Genomic DNA, 18889 nt, shown 5'->3' on the forward strand with positions numbered 1-18889 from the left:
CGAATAGGGATATAAAATACAAATTCCTTTTGATAGATTTCGTGTAATATGATTACTTCTCAGAAACATGTATCAGCTCCTGCTATTTCAGTCCACCAATTTTATTGAGTCTTCTCTGTGAAAATAGTCCAAGACTTAGTCATATGCTATTTTTCTGCTCTCTTTTTGCTTCTGTTAAATAAATACCAAGTCCCTAAAATCAAAGTAATAACTTTAATAATCCTTTGTCCATCAATACACATGAAAATAATGGGGAGTTTCCTTCTTTGGGTGATTTCTGATTTTTGAACAAACTTGGATAATTCCTCTGCATGAGAAGACAGTGGGGGCCAAGGAAAAAAGAATACATTTTAAACTAAGAGACCTAGATTTGAATTCACCCAGCTATGCAGCTTACCCGTTGGGTGACTTTGGGAGATAAACTTCTTTAAGCCTTAGTTCCTTCCTTGTAATATGAAAACAACAATACCTGGCAGGGTTGCTTGCGAGTGTTGAATAAGAGATAACTTAGGCTGCTCCCATCATAGAGTACACTTGGAAGAATCATTAATTCCCATATCCTTACCTTCACACCGTTAGTGTTAGTGTGATTACTTAGGTCATGCGTAACACTGAACTTTGTCTTCAGCTTTCTGAGATATCCATGTTGCCCCAAAATAGAATCTGAGTGGAAATACCCACAGCCTGGCACATCTGCATTTACAATATTCAGTGATACTGTTGTGAAGAGAGAATATTTCAACTGCTTTTTTCCTACCCTTAACTTGCAAAAAAAAAAAAAAAAAAAAAAAAGATTGACCCAAGTTGATGTGCTGAGAAATAAAATAAAGCATTTATGGGTTAGGGATCTGCCATTGCCATAAGCTGTGGTGTAGGTCACAGATGTGGCTCAGATCTGGCCATTGCTGTGGCTGTGGTGTTAGGCTGGCAGCTGTAGCTCTGATTAGACCCCTAGCTTGGGAACCTCCATATGGCAGGGGTGCAGCCCTAAAAAGCAAAAATAAATAAATAAATAAATAATAAAATAAAATAAGATAAAGCATTTAACTTTACTTTCAAAAGACAAAGCTTTAAGAATTCCCTGGTGGCTCAGCAGGTTAAGGATCTGGTGTTGTCATTGCTGGGGCTCTGGTTACAACTGTGGCATGGGTTCCATCCCTGGCCTGGGAACTTCCACATGCCACAGGTGTGGCAAAAAAAGTGAACGAAGCATCTAAATGGTTCGAGCAAAATGACAATCATAAAAACCATAAATAGAACAAATAAGGAGTCCACTTGTGGCCTAGGATTAAGGATTCAGTGTTGTCACTGCTGTAGCTTGGGTTCAGTGTCTGGCTGGGGAACTTCTACATGCCTTGGTCAAGGCCAAAAATAAATAAACAAATAGTATGGGGGGGGGGGGAATAGGTCTATTAAAACAGTCAGAGTGCCTTCCAATGCCAATTACGGCCTAAAGTCTCAGTCTACCTATAAATCATGTTCTCAGCTAGAATACTACAGATAGAATGTATCAGAAAGCACTTGCTTTTATTCTTTTTATATTTTCTCTTTTTGCCTGTTTCTTTACTCGTACAAAAGAAAATCAGGGTTGGTTTCTTTCAGAAAAATTATGAACTTAAAATTCCACAGAGTGTTCCTTTAAAATACTTACTAAAAGAGAGAGTAGGCTTTCTGTTCATTTTTACCCTTAATTTTTTTCCCCCAAATACCACAGAAACATGAACTTTTAAATATGTACAGCAGTTATGGGCACCGCCTTAAGAGTTAACCTTAGATTTAAGCCTGGCTCAGTCACTTACTCATCGTGTGACCTTGGAGTTTTTAACCTCTTTCTAAGCTCCGGATTCTCATGGCAAAGTAAGAATTCTAATAGTACCTACTTCACAGATTGTTGAAGGAATATGTAAAACAAAGCACAATGTCCATAAAGAGCTTAGCATAGTTCCTAGCATATAGCTAAGGAATGTTAACTTATTTCTACTAAGATGATAAGTTTAGATGTGCATTAGTACATTTTATATACACACACACACACACACATATATATATATTTGCTTTTTAGGGCCATACATGAGGCATATGGATATTCCCAGGCTAGGGGTCCAATCAGAGCTGAAGCCGCCAGCCTACACCACAGCCACAGCAACAGCAATGCCGGATCCTTAACCCACTGAGTGAGGCCAGGGATCGAACCCATGTCTTCATGGATACTAGTTGGACTCATTACCGCTGAGCCACAAAGGGAACTCCTACAACCATTACATTAATGTGGTGAGCAATGGAAATCAACTGTGGGTGCAGGATTACACACCTGATACTAATTATCTTGGATGTCTTCAGTAACTTAATGTTAATCATAGATGCTCTTTAAAAAAAACCCAAAAAACAAAAAAACTAAAAAAACCCCTCTGGGAATAGATTTTCTTCTAGAAATAATACTTCCTAAAAAGTATAAATTTTGATATGTCCTTATATCAAACGCACAATAAAGGAAGCCTTACTGTGCTTTCATGGAAGCCACATAGTAAAGCTTTAATCTAATCCCCCCAAATGGGGGAGCATATATTAAGTTCATAATAATTGATAATTTCCCCAGATTTACTTCAATAAATATATCAACCATACACTCAACTTTGTATTAAGTGAAGGTGTTTACATGTGTCACATGCATCCTGCACACAGATATTTTGTGCATCCCTTATGTTTTATTCTTTAAAGTGTCATCATTATTACCCTTTTCATCAAATCTAAGGAGAAATCAAGTTAAGTCTTTTCCTTAGTCATCTTAGTCATTATCCACCCCCACCACCCATCCAGGATAAGAACATCGTGCAGACTGAGTTATTAAAGTGGATCCAAAAGAGCAATCTGTTCTAAATGACTGTCCCTGGATCTGCCACGGAACCCTGTAAATACCCTTCATTACTCTGGCGGGGCAGTATCACATTTCCTTCATGCTACTTTTGCGGCTGACACAAGTTAGGCAGTGAGATTTGGGCTTTGGATGTTCCTGGTTGATTGATATAAGGATGGTCTTTCTCCTGGGACAGGTAATCACAAATTTACTTTTCAGGATAAAAAGTATTCTATTTAGAGGGTTTTAAAAATGATTTTAGTTTTTAAAACTAAATAGGTTTTGAACTTAGAGCTTTTAACTGCTTTTTAGTTTGAGTTTTAAGCAAGTGGTTTCACTATCATTGAAACAAGAAAGACCTTTCTCAAGGATTTAAATGTAGTTCTCAATTACATGGGATCATGAGGTTTGTATAAGATCCTCTCTAATCCACATACATATATTGTTTTGGATGATCACGACCTTGTCTCTGGTGTATTCTTCTCATTAGCAACGTTTAGAAAATAATACATGTCTCTGTTCTTTAAAAATAAAATATAGGGGATTGTTGTTTTTTTCTTGTGATACTGGGGGGGAATAACTCAGTATAAATCTATGAACTTTAAGCAAAACTCATTGAAAATTTGGTAAATGTAAGAAATTTCTTTTAAAGAATAAAAATCTATAGCAAATGGGAAAAGAGCAAATACAAAAATTTAACCTGAATCTTAGTAGCACAGAAATTCTCACATGCTTATCCTCCAAGTGAAGACTTCCTCTGTCATAGATCTTCCAGATTCCTTGGCATTCCTGTGGATCACCCCAATGTGAGTAAATTGTTTCTATAGCTGAGTGACTGAATTAAGAAAACAGCTGAGGGCAAGCACAGGATCATGTTCAAGCCACAATGAACACGTGTTAGATGAGCCACTCAACTTTATGGGTTAGGCTTAAGGCATGTAAGCTTGTGTTTACTTGTCACTTATGGAATTTGTTTCTAACTATGTTGGATATATTTTTTCTTAAGTTTTAAAAATTATTCTTTGTATCAGTAAAGTCTGGTAAAATCTAATCTAGTAGATTTGTGGTGTAATACTTATACAATTACTAAGACGATACGCAAAGTAGGAGTTGCACTACTTGGGAGCAGAAACTAATTCTAAAAAAACTAGAATCTAGAATGCAAGTTTAATGTAGTACAAACAAGGTGTCCACAGTAGCTGAATATTATTTACTTAAAATGTTTATATCCAGCTCTTTTTCAAAGAGCTCAAAAAAGTTTGTACACTATCTGCATTTGAAAACATTACAGTAAAAATGAAGAGAAAGATGACTGCTATTCAGACATACTTGGGGTCCTTCTTCTGCAAGTCTTTTTTTTTTTTTCCCATTTCAAACTGATTTTAATTCTTCCTATTGATTCCTAATTCCATTGCCCAACCAACTGTATTTTATCTTTCAGTATGTATCTCCTGCCACCTCAGTATTCTATACCTGGGTGAAAGGTAGGATACCAGGCTTATCATGCGACAGTTTGCAGGGAAGTAGAAATGGGTTCACTTACAGTGTATAGAAGCATTTTCCTTTGGAAAACCAAATTTGTTAAATGAAGTTCCACTTTTCCATGTCCTTATTCAAGACTTAGCAGCACTTATGTTGACCATACCGCAAGATCTGAATAGGACAGTAGGGGAAGATTCTCTCTTTAAACAAAAAAATAAATTGTTGGAGCATGTACATACATAGAAAACACAGAAACACAACTAAGTAGTCTTTTAGTTTCAGGGCAGGATTAAGTAAGAGAGCAAACAAGCCTGTACACTGAAGATATAGCTTATGCAGTAATGAAAGTAACCTACCCATATAACTCTAATCCAATAACCTATCCATATAACATATCCATATATCCATATCCTTGTGCCCTCTTCCCTACTCAGGAATAGTTCCTTTGACCTGTATTATTTTCAAGTTTTCCTCAATACTCTTTTTCATTTTGCCCATTTCAAAGTTCCTAAACAGAAGGTATAGTGAAGTTTCTGATGTGATCATAATAAACAAATTTCATATCTATTCGATATACTGCAGGGAGTCTCACAGTAACTAAAAAAGGTAGAAAGATTTCTTAGTAAATGCCATGAGGTCAGGAATTGGGGTATATTTTGTGTACTGCTTTATATCCAGTACCTAGTACACAGTAGGCATAGGTAAATATTTGTCCAATGAATGAATGGGAAGAAATCCTACAAGCAGTTGTGTGATTTAATTAAGAAAGCTTGGGTTAAGCCAATGTATTTCATGCTATTCAAATCTAAGAATGATCTTTAAAAAAAAACCAAATGACCAATGGCATTTATCTGATTTTTTAAAACACAGGCTTATTCCAAGATTGAAACAATGGGGTTAACCTTTTTTTTTCCAAATTAATACTCTGAAAATGCATGAAATTTATGTCAAAGAGCCTATACTTTTAACAAGGTAGATTTTGGGGCAGACATTGGTTTGGTTAAGGATTCTTTTTCATTGTTTGGTAATGCTTATGAAAGAAGAAATCTGGCATAGATTTTTTTTCAAAAATAATATACAAAAAGTTTATTCCAGGTACTACGAAATAACTAGCTGTTGTAATATGTTACATTATATAGTATTTTGACTTTTAAACAGTATCCTGATTAGTCTTTTTCTGAAAAAGTTATCCAAACTCATTTGTTACTGGGTTTATTCTCAGGCTGACGGCTTTCTCCTCTCCATTTTTTCTGTGATCGCTAATTAACAACTTTTTTTTTCTAGTTAACAACTTTTAATGTTTGTTATCGTCTGCTTTTGCTTAACCTTTGGACAAACAGTTCGAAAAACTCTCAGCTTTAAAATATTAGAACTTAGCTCCATACTGGCTTTTCATAGCCAAATTTCCTAAAATGTATCAGTGATTTAATGAGAATCAGTTTCTATTCCTTAAAACTAATTTCCTGAAAAGTTAAGGGCTTTGATATATTTTTAAAATAATGCCTCTTTTTTTGGACAGATGGAATGTGTTCTATAATGAATTCAGTATTTACTTCAAACACAAGTCAATAAACAACCTGGGCCTCTAGCTGTAAGTGAAATTCTATAGGAAGAAAAACCGATTGACCCCCACTGCCCATAGGTGCTGTCCTGCTGTGGAATCCCTTTGCTCAGTTTTCTCCTATCCAATCAGGTGGAATGTTTCACAGGCACATGGTTTATACAGCTCAAAATAACTTGGGACCTGTGAGCTGACAAATGCTCTGGCTCCGGTGGTGACAGGTTGTCCAGCTTCTAACAGCCATCTTCACTGAAACTAAGGTTAACTCCTCACTTTCTATGGACAGCTACACCCTATTTCCAAGGGCGTGAAGAATTTTCTTTTTCTTCCGTGCTTTCATCTAAAAGTTCTCCTTGGATAATTATCATCACAGTGGAGTGCCGGGGTTGGACATCCTCATCTGGGTCAACTAAAAAAAGAAAGGTAATATCCAGATTTAAGCTCTCAAGTGTGTTTTGATAACAAGAAACTGACAATGGGGAAAGGGATATTTCAGAGACCTAATTACTGTTGTTTAGAGTGAAACCAAGGATAACTTTCTAATTATATATGAGGTAAGACAAAGTTATGTGGAAAATAAAGTTTCTACATGGAAAGACTTTGGAGGGGATTGATGAGACCTTCGGAGATCACAGCCTACTTGGGTCCTAAGTGAAACTATCTCAACAGAGGAAGTTGTGACATGTTACATATGTCATTGGCATTTTCCATGCATTCATTTATTCAAACCATGGTGTTTGTAGAGAAAATATGTGTACAAGGCCTATTTCCTTTTTAAAGGAAATCAAATCTAATCTAAAATAATATGACTCCATAGTTAAAGACTTTCATTTAAATTTTTTTTTATCATGTAAAAGGATATGCTTGCTATATTTAGTGTTGGGAGAGCTGCTCCCTGGATTAATGTACACAACAGCTGCAGAAAGTCTTGCTCAAAGGACATTGCTCTTTCTTTCTCCTTTCTCTCTCTCCCTCCACCCCCCCTTTTCCTCTCTCCCTCTCCCTCCCTCCCTTTTCAGCTGCATCAGAAAGACACTTGACAGTCAGTGGCAAGTGTTTGGCTTGGTACATTGCACTATTAGCAATAATTAGATGCACAACTTGAATTATATTTTAATAACTGTATAAGCAAAGAAAAAGAGAGTGTGTGTTAATCTGTATTTCCATTCCTCCAAAGTGAATATTATAGTAACAGGGCTAAGAAATTTTATTATCTTATCAACAGGGTTTTTTTTACTCATACTTGTTAAAGATACTAGCATCCATCAGTTAGAAAGAAACAAAACAGCTAACCAGTTTTCTGTCTCAAAAAATTATGATTCAATTACTTTCATGCTGGTAATGATGAAATGAATTCTACAAGCTCTAAATTAAAAACTTGTCATAACTTTTTAGTCTCTCCTTATGATAACTCCTAACTCTACATAAAATATATATGATCCTTTTTTTTCTAGGAACCTGAGAATGTCTACATTTATAGCTAAAATAAACACATTTTTAAAGAAAAATTAAGATATGCTGTCTGATACATGACTGAAAATAAGCAAAATATTTAAAATCAAGGCCATCCCATGAAATCTGAAATATATGCACACTATATTTACTTTGTCAGAAGATAAAATTATAAACATTACGGAATCTTATTATAATGGACTATGAAACAAACAGTTGGACACTATCCAAATTCTGGAGGTTTGTCTTTATTCCCACTTATAGAATATGGCTAATGCTGTTGGAACTCCTAATAAAGTGTTAAAGGCCTAGGGTTCCATATATCTATACTTTAGAACACAGACTCTATTACAGACTCTAATACACCTCTTCTATAACAGCATACAATTTCTAGTGCAATGTGCTTCCAAAGGCACAGACGCAGTGGAAGGGACTCAGAAACACAATTCCTAAACACAAGAAACTGAATGGGTGTTTATCCCTACTGGGTTTTGAAATTCATAGAGATTGGATTTTTCAAAATTTACTTTTGAAGAAAGGAGACTTCAGGTAAATTAGGTTTCACTGTGAAAGGTCTTTAATGAATTAAAGTATGTGAAAATGTGACAACTACATTTTTTTAACACTTAATTCCTGTATGCAATAGGAGTAATGAAGTCAGTTTATTAACCTGGAAACATCAGATGAATGATACTGCTAAGCTCAGAATAATCAGTTTCCTTCACTGACTTGACATTTAACAAAGGCATTGCTTTCTGCTTGGTGTCATTACCCACAACAAGACAAAAGAAGTGGAAAGATTTTCCTAACTTTTTCCCTCTCTTAAGAGATAGAGAAGGATCAAAAACCACAGAGGTAGCTTCTTAAATTTCTATGATGCTTTCTAGCTGACAAAGAGCTTTTAAAATGCTAGTGCAGGAGTTCAAATCATGGCGCAGTGGTTAACGAATCCGACCAGGAACCATGAGGTTGCGAGTTCAATCCCTGGCCTTGCTCAGTAGGTTAAGGATCCGGTGTTGCCATGAGCTGTGGTTCAGGTTGCAGACGCGGCTCAGATCCCGCGTTACCGTGGCTCTGGTGTAGGCCAGCAGCTACAGCTCTGATTCGACCCCTAGCCTGGGAACCTCCATATGCCGCGGGAGAGGTCCAAGAAATGGCAAAAAAAAAAAGACTGAAAAATAAAATGCTAGTGCATTGTGCTTTTTTGCTTAAAGGGACTCAAGTACAGACAAAATGGTGAGTTCAGAAATTTAAGAACATATTTTCAGCAGTTACATTTTGGTGGGCACAAAAGTGAGAGTGGGACTATTTACCTGTAGTCACTAGGAGTTAGAGCTCGTGTATAACTAGAGTCACCTTGACAAGCTCTCTACAGACTGCATGCTACCTAGACCTCCACTTGGAGTCACTATGCAACCCTGGTCTGGGAGGGGCTCAGCAGAGCCTTCTCACAAAGGACTTGTACTAGAACTGGATCTTGAGCTCATGAGCATATTTGTGAGCTTCTTCTCCCTACCTAGCAAACATGTTATGCCCATTTAATTAGGGATGTTATCTTTTTTCAGATCCTTAACCACCTAAAAAAAAAAAAATTGTCACAAATATGAAGAGGCTGAAGAAGGATGAAAATGTTTAATTTTTTTTCTTATTTAAAATGAATCTTTAATGGGGATGACAACATTTTCTTATTTGGGACTTCCTGTGTAAGAGCTAAGTTCCTCATGAATGGCGAATTAAAAGTGAAATCAAACCTCATTTTTATGACTATCACCAGACTCTTTTTTGGTCCTAGATTCCTGAAGCCTTCTTTCTTGGCTTCTATTAGCCTTTCTATGGGTTATAGTATGTACTCTTACAGATTTTTTTTTTCAATATTTCAGATGAAATCCTAACTTTGGGCTCTGGTTTCAGCATCCTTCACACTAGTGCTCCCCTACAGAAAAGGATTACCTTACATTGTCAAAGTTCTTTCACAAATAAACCTATTAAGTAAGCAGAGTAGTTCTGCTCATCCTCAGTTTAGAGGTGAGTTACTTAAAAATGTCCATCTTTTCCTAATCTAGCCCTCTAGCTAAATAACAATTAATATTAGGCTGTTTTTGTGTTGACCTACAAACCAGGGCCAGAAAACTTCAGTATTCATGTTTGAATCCAAGTTACTTCATATTAGGTTTTGCCAATTCTTTGGTCAATGCCCTAGTTTAAATATTCATGTTATAACCAAAAGATGAGTTTATAGCATCTGATATTTCCAACAACGAGATCTCCTTAGAGCCTACAGAACAGTAGTGTTGAGTTAACATGACTTGAGAAATATGCCCAAACTTAAAATGCATTAAGTTTTGTTTTTGTAAACCAGTCTCTTACATTTTTAGCAAGTTCTTAGGTCACATCTCCTTTTCAAGAAAATTCATAGGGAAAAAAACCAGAGATATTTAGCAAAACAAAGTGAACAATCAATAAGCAGTCTATGTGGCTAAATTAGTTTACACAGTCTACTAAAGTTGATCTTAATTATTGACGCCACATTAATTGTTTCATTTCAAACCTAAGATCATCTCACCAAAACCACAATCTGTTTTCAAGGGCATTTACTCATTCTTATTTTGAAAGCAGCATAATATCTATTTCCGTTTTGTAAGAAGCAGAAAGAAGGAAACAATGTTCAGTGTTGTTCTAAACACAGCAGATGAAATGTCTACGAGAACTCTGAATTTCCCTTCTGAAAATCTGTTCCTGCCTCATCCCAGAAAAAAATTCCACCACTCACCTAGTTGCTTAGGTCATAAATAATGTAGTCTCCTTTGACTCTGCTCTGTCTCTAATATCCTACTTTCAATCCATCAGCAAATCATACTGGCTCTATTTTCAAAAGATGTCTCAGTTCTGACCATTTCTCACCATCTTCCACTGACCCCACTCATTGACCCAAACCAGCATCACCTCTTGCACTCTGTGCAGAGGAGCAGCCATGACTGAACTTTTTCAAAACCATGTCATCTGCTTCTCAAAACTTAAAATGGTTTCCCACTCAATGTTTATTAAAACTCAAAGTCCTTTCCATGGTCTGAAAGGCCTTACATGGTCTAGCCTTATACCTTTCTGACTTCTTTCTTGCTACTCTTCTTTTTCACACACCTCCTGGCACACTGGGCTTGACTTAAACACATCAAACCTTCACCTCCCCTGGCCCTGACACTTCTTCCTCAGTCAGTAACATTCTTCCTCTCAGATGGTCACATGGCTACATGGCTAACTTCTCCACTGCATGACAAGCTTTGCCTGGCCTTCCCAGTTAAAATAACACACCTCTTCTCTACCCCATCACTTTCTATTCTCCTGCCCTACTTCATTTTTCTTCTTAATATTTATATCTTCTCCACTTAGAATATCAACTCCATCAGGGCAAAGACTTTGTCTTTCGTTTACTGATGAATGCTCAGTGCCTAGAATGGTGCCTGGCACATAGTAAATATTCAATTACTATTTATGGGATGAATAAATAAATACTAGGTTATCCATAATAGCTCTTGGGTTTTTTTTTAAGTATAACTTTTATAATACATAGTTTTAAAATTAATGCTTAAATGAGAAAGTGATACATTTTCCTATTTCCTATTTTAGGTACTACTTATCAATTTAACAATTTATATATGTATTTCCACCTGGGAATACTCTGAGATGCAATTGTTATTATCCCATTTGATAGATGAGGATAATTGAAATCCAGATGCATTAAATGACTTGCTCAAGATAGAAAAGTTATTTAGTGTTGAAACTGGGATTCAAATCTAGGATTTTTCTTATAATCAGATGTTCTTTGATACTTCTGGTATGAAAACAAAGCATAATTCCAGTTATTTTATCCACCATAAAAAATAAATCCACTATAAATTTTTATTTGAAAGTTGCTTTGAAGTTACTACAGTTTTTACCAGTTTACAGTTTTCTTTGAGACTGTTAAGTTTTCTCTGTAAATATGATTCCTATTTATCTGTCTTATTTTATTCTACAACTTAAAAAAAGATAAACAATAATAAATTTATTAGGAAGTTCTAATGAACAAAAGAACTCAACAGATACTTTTTGATCACCTTCTATGTTCTGTGTGTGTTCAGAGAGGATAGTGTACAGAACAAACTGAAGCAGACAGAAAAGCAAATAGGAAAATATATATTGTAATAAGTGCCATGTTTGGGGGTTAGGATAGTGAACTTGGGGAGCATACTGGAGAGGTAACCAACCCAGAGAAAAGAAGAAATCCCAGGGCCAAGTCTCAGATAACAACAGAAGATTGTGTAGGACTTGACCCCAGTAAGGCAGTGAAAAGAAGTGGGGACAGGGAGTAGACTGAGCCGAGAGACTAGGTACAAAGACCTGAAGGTGGCAGCGTTTGTTCAGGCATCTCTGGGTATTTCCACAGAATAGAGAGACACTGAATTAACTACAAATTAGTTTCGGTTTCCCTTTAAAATGTGTCCTTAATCAAGTCACATCACTAGTTCTACTTCCGTTTCTTATCATGGTATGTGGCCACTGTGGTTAAACAATCATAATAATAGAAACTACCATATACCGAATGTTTACTAAATGCCAAGCACATTTAGTCACCCTTCAAACTATGAGATGGCTACAGTTATTATCCCTGCTTCACAAACAAGTAAACTGAGGCTTACAGAGTTTAAGAAACTTTCTTGAGTTTATCCAGCTAGGAAGGGTCAGAACTAGGACTTGAACCACATCTACCTAACTCCAAAGTGTTAGGTAACGAATGCTATATTCAAATATCAAAGAAATCCTAAATTTTTGTTGTCAGAATTTCTCATGACTATCAGAATAGGTACACATATATATACCTCAAGTGGCTCGTTTTCTTTAAAAAAGAAAAAAAATAGTTATAGAGAGCAGTGATTACTCATGTGAGTATTTTCTCCACTATTCTCACCATAAATATAAGCTTTTTGGAAGTTCTTCAACATTAACCATTAACATCCCCTTTACCTAAGTTTTTCTTTGTTTTAACCAACATTAGTTGAGTGCTCGTTACAGGGGCTGGCCCTGTTTTAAGAGATTTGCATTCATAATGTTATTAATCTTCACACCCTTGGGAATTAGATATTATTCATGTTTTACAGATGAGGTTTCAAAACTCAGAGACGTTAAGTCATTTTCTCCAAGTCACGCAACTGCTAAGAGATGAAACCAGAATTTGAAAACAGATGATCTGATTCTAAAGTCAGTCTCATTCCAGATTGCCTCAAGATAAAAGCCACCCTAAAATAAAGAGTTGGAGACAAAGATACATTAAAACATAGTAATGTTCACCTTTTTAAAAAAGAGGCCATCTTGATTTATAAAGCACTTAATTTTCCCCCTCACATTTAAATATATACAGAAACTCAAACTAGGCTAATGGAATAGTTGATTTACAAATAGAAAGGATTTTAATCAGTACATTAATTACATTTTCAAGTAGCATTTTGCACCTTATTTCTTATATCTTTATTCCTCCACACAGTTAATGCACAAAGAGACAATTTTTCGTTGGGATCTCAATTATACTTTCATATACTATTCTGTATATCATTCACTGTTCTTCAAAATTTTTAAATAGCATGTAGTTCTATTTAATGAGCATATCATAATTTAACAAGCTAATATCTTATTGGATATAGTTTCAATTTTTTTTAATCTTTCATATTACAATGAATCTCTTTGTGTATAAATCTTTGCACCCATCCAGTCCCTCTGCCTTTTCAATTAATCTTTTTTTTTAAGGCACAATAAACCCCACCCAAACAAGTGGCCGTTTCAGGCCGTGGCAATCTCAGGCTGTGGCAAGCATGTGGGAAAAATATTTTGCTGTAGGTGATCCTTTTAGCCATCTTTGTCTTCTCAAAGTGTCTGTCTACCTTGTCAATCTAGAGCTTAGCTTTAGATACACTCTAAAGCTTTAGATAAACTCTAAAACTCTAGGGCAGTTCCTACAAAGCCCTACTTGTGATATTTTGTAACATCACAATTATTTTTATTTATGACATAAGTGAGGCTATCATATAAAAGAAAGAAGAAAAGTTAACTGAAATAAATTTTGTCATAGACTTTTAAGCCAGAAAAGATTTAGGAGATTACTTTCCTCTCCATCTCCCCAGCACACAGCGCACAGTAGCCAAGAATGGCAAATGATCTTCATCTCCACTACCATCTGTGACCAATTGGTGGTGGCTGAAGGAATGGAGAGTTAAGAACATTGAAGGTCAATGGGAAGAACACTGTAATCAGTCAGCTACATCTCTTAAGGAGAAGAGAGAGGAGTAACAGCCTATTGGTCACAAGTTTGCCATCCTGCTAGTAAATGTGTGAATGAATAAATGGATATAATGTTAACAACATGAAGGCGGTCTGTATTAGCAAAATTTCAAGTCCAAAAATGTTAACGTTGAACAAAAGTTACCGTACTATCTTTAGAAGCCTTTAAAAATTATTTATTCTTTGAATAAATATATTCATATAATTTATGTTAATGTAATTAATTTTAATATACTCACAGATTACAATTTAAAAGTAAGAAAAGGGTGGGTATACTGTGAAAAATGTCCCCCCTTCACTGTCTCCCATATTCCCTCTTTACCAATGTTAATTTAAGAGTTTTTTTTTAAAACCCAGGCTCTAACTCACATATTAGTAGAAATTAAGTTAATTGTACCTTATTTGATAAAGCTAAATCATTATAGTTTTCAAGGGCAGATTGAGCCTATAAACAACACTGAATTTAAACAATTTGTCTGTAATCATAAAACAAAAGCATAATTTATTTTCATGAGCTAGATCAAATTTATATTTTCAGTAACTAGATAAGATCATGTTGTCAATATCTTTTAATTTCTGTTATTTTATTACATTCAAGGTAAAGGCGAGAGGATAGAAAGCAAACCTGTTTGGGTGAAAGCACTTTACAGCTAACAAGCCCTTTACAGATATTATCAAAATTATGTTTAGAAATTGTCCTTAATATCACTATAGTTACAGCATAGCTTTCACATTGAACTTATACTTAAAGAATTTAATAAAGCGATAATCACCCATGTTTTTATTTCTAATTTCAGGGAAACCTCATTCAGTTCCCCCCCACTTGACAATTTGAGAATAATCTTTAAGTCTTTAAATTGTGTGAAAGTATCAAAACTAGGCAATTTTTATTTTAAGCTTTACCTTCTGTAAGAAACAGAAACTTGTTATTCTATAGAAATGATCCAAACTTTTTTTGTTATTATTGTTACTTTGTGACAGCATGCAAGACGACAGCCTAGAAGCCTCTACTTCCATATCTCAGCTTTTAAGAGAGAGCTACTTAGCTGAAACTAGACATCAGGGAAACAACGAGAGGAGCCGCGCAGAGCCCTCTTCCAACCCCTTCCATTTTAGCAGTTCTTCTGGAGCTGCTGAAGGTGGAGGAGGCCAAGACGACCTTCCAGATCTTTCAGCCTTTCTGAGCCAAGAAGAATTAGATGAAAGTGTCAATCTGGCAAGATTGGCAATTAATCATGACCCATTGGAGAAAGCAGATGACACTCCAGCTAGAAAACGTTTTTCTTCTGACCAGATGAAACATTCACCTAAGTCAAGTTTTGACCCTAGCTTCTGCCAGGATAACTCTCGAAGTCCTACCAACTCTAAAGAGAGCCTCCAAGAGGCAAAAAGGCCACAGTATAGTTCTGAAACCCAGTCCAAAAAAGTATTCTTAAATAAGGCTGCTGATTTCATTGAAGAGCTGTCATCCCTTTTCAAAGCCCACAGCTCCAAAAGGATTAGACCGCGTGCCTGCAAGAACCACAAGAGTAAACTGGAATCTCAAAACAAAGTTATGCAGGAAAACAGTTCCAGTTTCTCAGATCTCTCAGAGAGAAGAGAAAGATCTTCTGTTCCCATCCCCATCCCTGCAGATACCAGGGATAATGAAGTGAACCATGCCCTTGAGCAGCAGGAAGCCAAGAGGCGTGAAGCTGAGCAGGCCGCCGGTGAGGCAGCAGGTGGGGACACCACTCCGGGGTCTTCTCCTTCATCTCTGTACTACGAAGAACCTCTCGGGCAACCTCCCCGGTTCACTCAAAAATTACGGAGCAGAGAAGTTCCAGAAGGAACCAGAGTTCAGTTGGATTGCATAGTGGTAGGAATTCCACCACCTCAAGTAAGGTAAAAATGTCCCATTAGTAGTATTTGGTAATTACTTTCCATTATCATCCTCCTCCTAATTTTATCTTTCCAGTGTGTGGTTTCATAAATTATATATTCTCTTTGAGAACAAACAGAGTTTAAAGCAACCCTGTTCAATAGAAGTATATTAGACATACACGCAATTTAAAATTTTGGGTTGTCATGTTTTTAAAAAATAAAAAGAACTAGGTGAAATTAATTTTTAAACATATATTATTTAGACAGTGTATTAAAAAGATTACCATTTCATCATATAATCAATATAAAAATTATTAATAAGATATTCCTTTTGTCACACCAGGGCTTCAAAAGTCAATGTGAATTTTGTACTTACAGCACATCTCAGTTTGGATGCTAAATTTTCCCAGGAAATACTTAATGTGCATTTAGATTTCAAAAAAATTCTAGTTGAAAAAGTAGATTGCTGTACCCAAGTTGTACCAAACGTACTTAAAAGTCTTGTAATAACTGAATCGAGTATCAGTTTTTACACTTATATTAATTTAAATAGAAATTCAGTTCCTCAGTTGCACTGGCCACATTTCAAGTGCCTAGTACCACATGTGGCTACCAGCTAAGGTATAGCACAAATCTATGCCTGTAACTTAAAAAAGGAAAGTATTTATGATCTATACTAGATGAACACCTGTGGTAATTTTTTTAATTTTAAAGAAAGCCAAATAGGAATATAATAAAGTCTGATAGAATAAGGCTGTGATGAAGATCAATTTAAAGGTTTATTTGACATGTATTGTATTTATTATATTCTTTTGATATCCACTTAATGAACACTCTTCCCCCAAATGCCCAAGTCTTGCTATAATATGACTGATAAGTGGAGAGGATATTCATCTTTGATGTGCCTGCCATCTGCTTTTCTGTGAAGCAAGCAAAGCTTAAACTTCAGGGCTTTTCATTTGCATGGGCTACATCTAATTTTGTGTTCTAACTTTATTTCATTTTTGAAAAGGCCTTTATACTTTTATAAGATTCTTGATGCACAAAGCCTGGATCCAGCCTTAGCCTTTGCTCTCTCTCTCTCTCTTTTTTTTTTTAGCCTTTGCTATCTCTTGTATTGTAATGTTATATGAACAGTGTGCTTGAAGTATATTACTTTTATAGAGAATTACCGGTATTTAGAGTCCTGTAAGAGTGACTTTACCTCTTCAACCACATAATTACTTCTAGAATACTATTTAACATTTATCCTAAGTATGTAAGAAGGGCCTCATCTTCTTTTTGCAAAATATTCATATTATAGGTCAATAATAGCACTGGTATTAATAACAGTATTTTTAATTATGTATGCTTGTTGATTGAAAGGACTTTAGTCCAAAAACATATTCAGATATTCAATTTTGCTTTTCAGAGGCAACATAAGGCAATATTAAATATTATTTCTACAATGGCATATACATCTTACTAACTAGTTATCCAACTGATCTCCTTGAGGGCTCAGGTTCTACCGTTTTACCTTTGTATCTTAAGCAGCATGCACAGCTTTTGGCCTATAGTAGCCATGTATAATAAAGCAGTCCCTAGATTATGAGTAAACTAAGACATAAAGAAACAGGAAAATAAGAAACTCAATTTAGATTTAAATGAGGACTCAGACAGTTGGCTTCAGATGTGGCAAAGGATTATGGTACAACACAGGGCAAAGTCTACCCTTCTCTCTGCCTACTTGATGATGCTCCCTGGGACTCTGGTCAGTAATATTGGCAAGATGTCATCATCACACCATGATGGATACCACTCAGTGGCATCTGGTCAGTCTAAGTAAGCTGGTAAGCACTGAAGTTATGGCAGACATACAACTTACTTGGATCAGTCCTGTTCATTGCATTAGTTTCTGGACATAGATTGGACCCTTTTAAAAAAAAATTAGACCAGCTCATTCAAGACTCATCATCCCCATTTTCAACCACAACAACATCAGATACAAAAAAAAAAAAAAAAAAAAAAAAAAAGACTTTGATGCTCCCGTCAGCAAAATCACACAAGAAGAATTACAAAATACCCATTCTCCCAAAAAACAAAGTAATCTGGTAGTCATCCAAAAACAACTTAGTCAACCAATTCAATATTTATAAATTTAAAAGTGAAAGAAATATACACAGCTTCTATGTAGCAATACTAATTTTACCTGGAAAAAAATTCTTTAGTGATAGAATTCATGCCCGTATCCCAACCACTGGTTTGGTAGCAGGAAATCAATAAATATTTACTAAGCATTTTCTGAATATAGTATTCATATTAAGAAGAAACAGGATTTTCCAAATAGAATACTAGCAGTCATTATTTTCCTAAGTACAGAATTTATACAACTCTAACCAGAGAGCAAATATCTATTTAGCTTTTACTCTGTACTCAGCACTCTGACCAAAGCAATGACAGAGGCAATATAAATATGTGTCTCTGCTCACAAGGACTTGCAATTCAATTAAAGAGATCATCTTAATTTTTACAGTACAACCACGGAACTATCAGACTTCAGAGTAGGGCTGGAGAACTAGAGATGTCAAAGAAGACTTCAAAGACATAAGGGGATTTTAGTGAACCTTGAAGAGTAAGAAGACTTTAGGTAGAAATTTAACTCATTTATTCATTCAACAAATACCTAGTAAGCTACTAGGTGACTCATTGGGAGCATAAAACAATTGGGAGTTTTGGGGGTCAGGGATCTTGTTTTGAAATCAAGCCTAAAACTATTTTAAGGGGCTAGGTCCCAGTCTAATAGAGCAATCAGACAGACATATAATCCAAACATTACAGAAGTTCCCATCGTGGCTCAGCAGCTAACAAACCCTACTAGTATCCATGAGGATGCAGGTTCGATCCTCGGCCTCGCTCAGTGGGATAAGGATCTGGTGTTGCCATGAACTGTGGTATAGGCCATAGATCCATAGATATGGTGTTGCTGTGGCTGTGGGTGGCAGCTGTAGCTCCAATTCGACCTCTAGCCTGGGAACTTCCATATGCCACAGGTGCGGTCCCAAAAAGACAAAATAAACAAAGAAACAAAAAACATTGCAATATTGTGTAATAAGGACTACAACAGAAGTAGGTAGAGGATGCAGTCGCAGGTCAAAGGAAGATGTGATTACGCTGCCTGAGGTGCAGGAAAAAGGAAGCATTAACTCTGGAAATACCACTTTAGTTAAGAAAACTAAGGGCGGAAGGGGAAAGCAAGTGGAAAGGCCCAGAGATAACTGTTTTCAAAGAACTGCAAATACCTGGCTACGTGAAGAACATGGGATAACAAGTGAGAAAAGATGAGAAAAAAGACTGAAGAAGTAGGCAGAGGAACAGGTCCTTTCAGGCCA

At 35.9% G+C, this 18889-nt stretch overlaps 1 protein-coding gene across 7 annotated transcripts in view; it reads left to right on the top strand.

Moving 5' to 3' along the window:
* The window catches only part of MYPN (myopalladin), a 104791-nt gene that overhangs the window by 12720 nt on the left and 73182 nt on the right, over positions 1 to 18889 (top strand). The window contains exons 1-3 of one of the 7 annotated variants that reach the window (XM_084997066.1): positions 2989 to 3050; positions 9230 to 9374; positions 14640 to 15542. The exons of 1 other annotated variant lie outside the window; for it this stretch is intronic. In XM_084997066.1, the coding sequence (XP_084853192.1) occupies positions 14641 to 15542 (902 nt within the window). In that variant the 5' untranslated portion in view covers positions 2989 to 3050; positions 9230 to 9374; position 14640. Of the gene's footprint in view, positions 1 to 2988; positions 3051 to 6084; positions 6321 to 9229; positions 9375 to 14639; positions 15543 to 18889 lie in introns of those variants that run through there. 5 more of the 7 variants (XM_021072491.2, XM_013983298.3, XM_084997065.1 and 2 more) reach the window with 5 other exon arrangements.

This window comes from Sus scrofa, chromosome 14 (assembly GCF_054392235.1).
Source record: "Sus scrofa isolate SSC_HxYL_T2T_F1_AM1 chromosome 14, Sscrofa_HxYL_maternal_Yorkshire_Landrace_v2.0, whole genome shotgun sequence".
Classification (NCBI taxonomy): Eukaryota; Metazoa; Chordata; class Mammalia; order Artiodactyla; family Suidae; genus Sus; species Sus scrofa.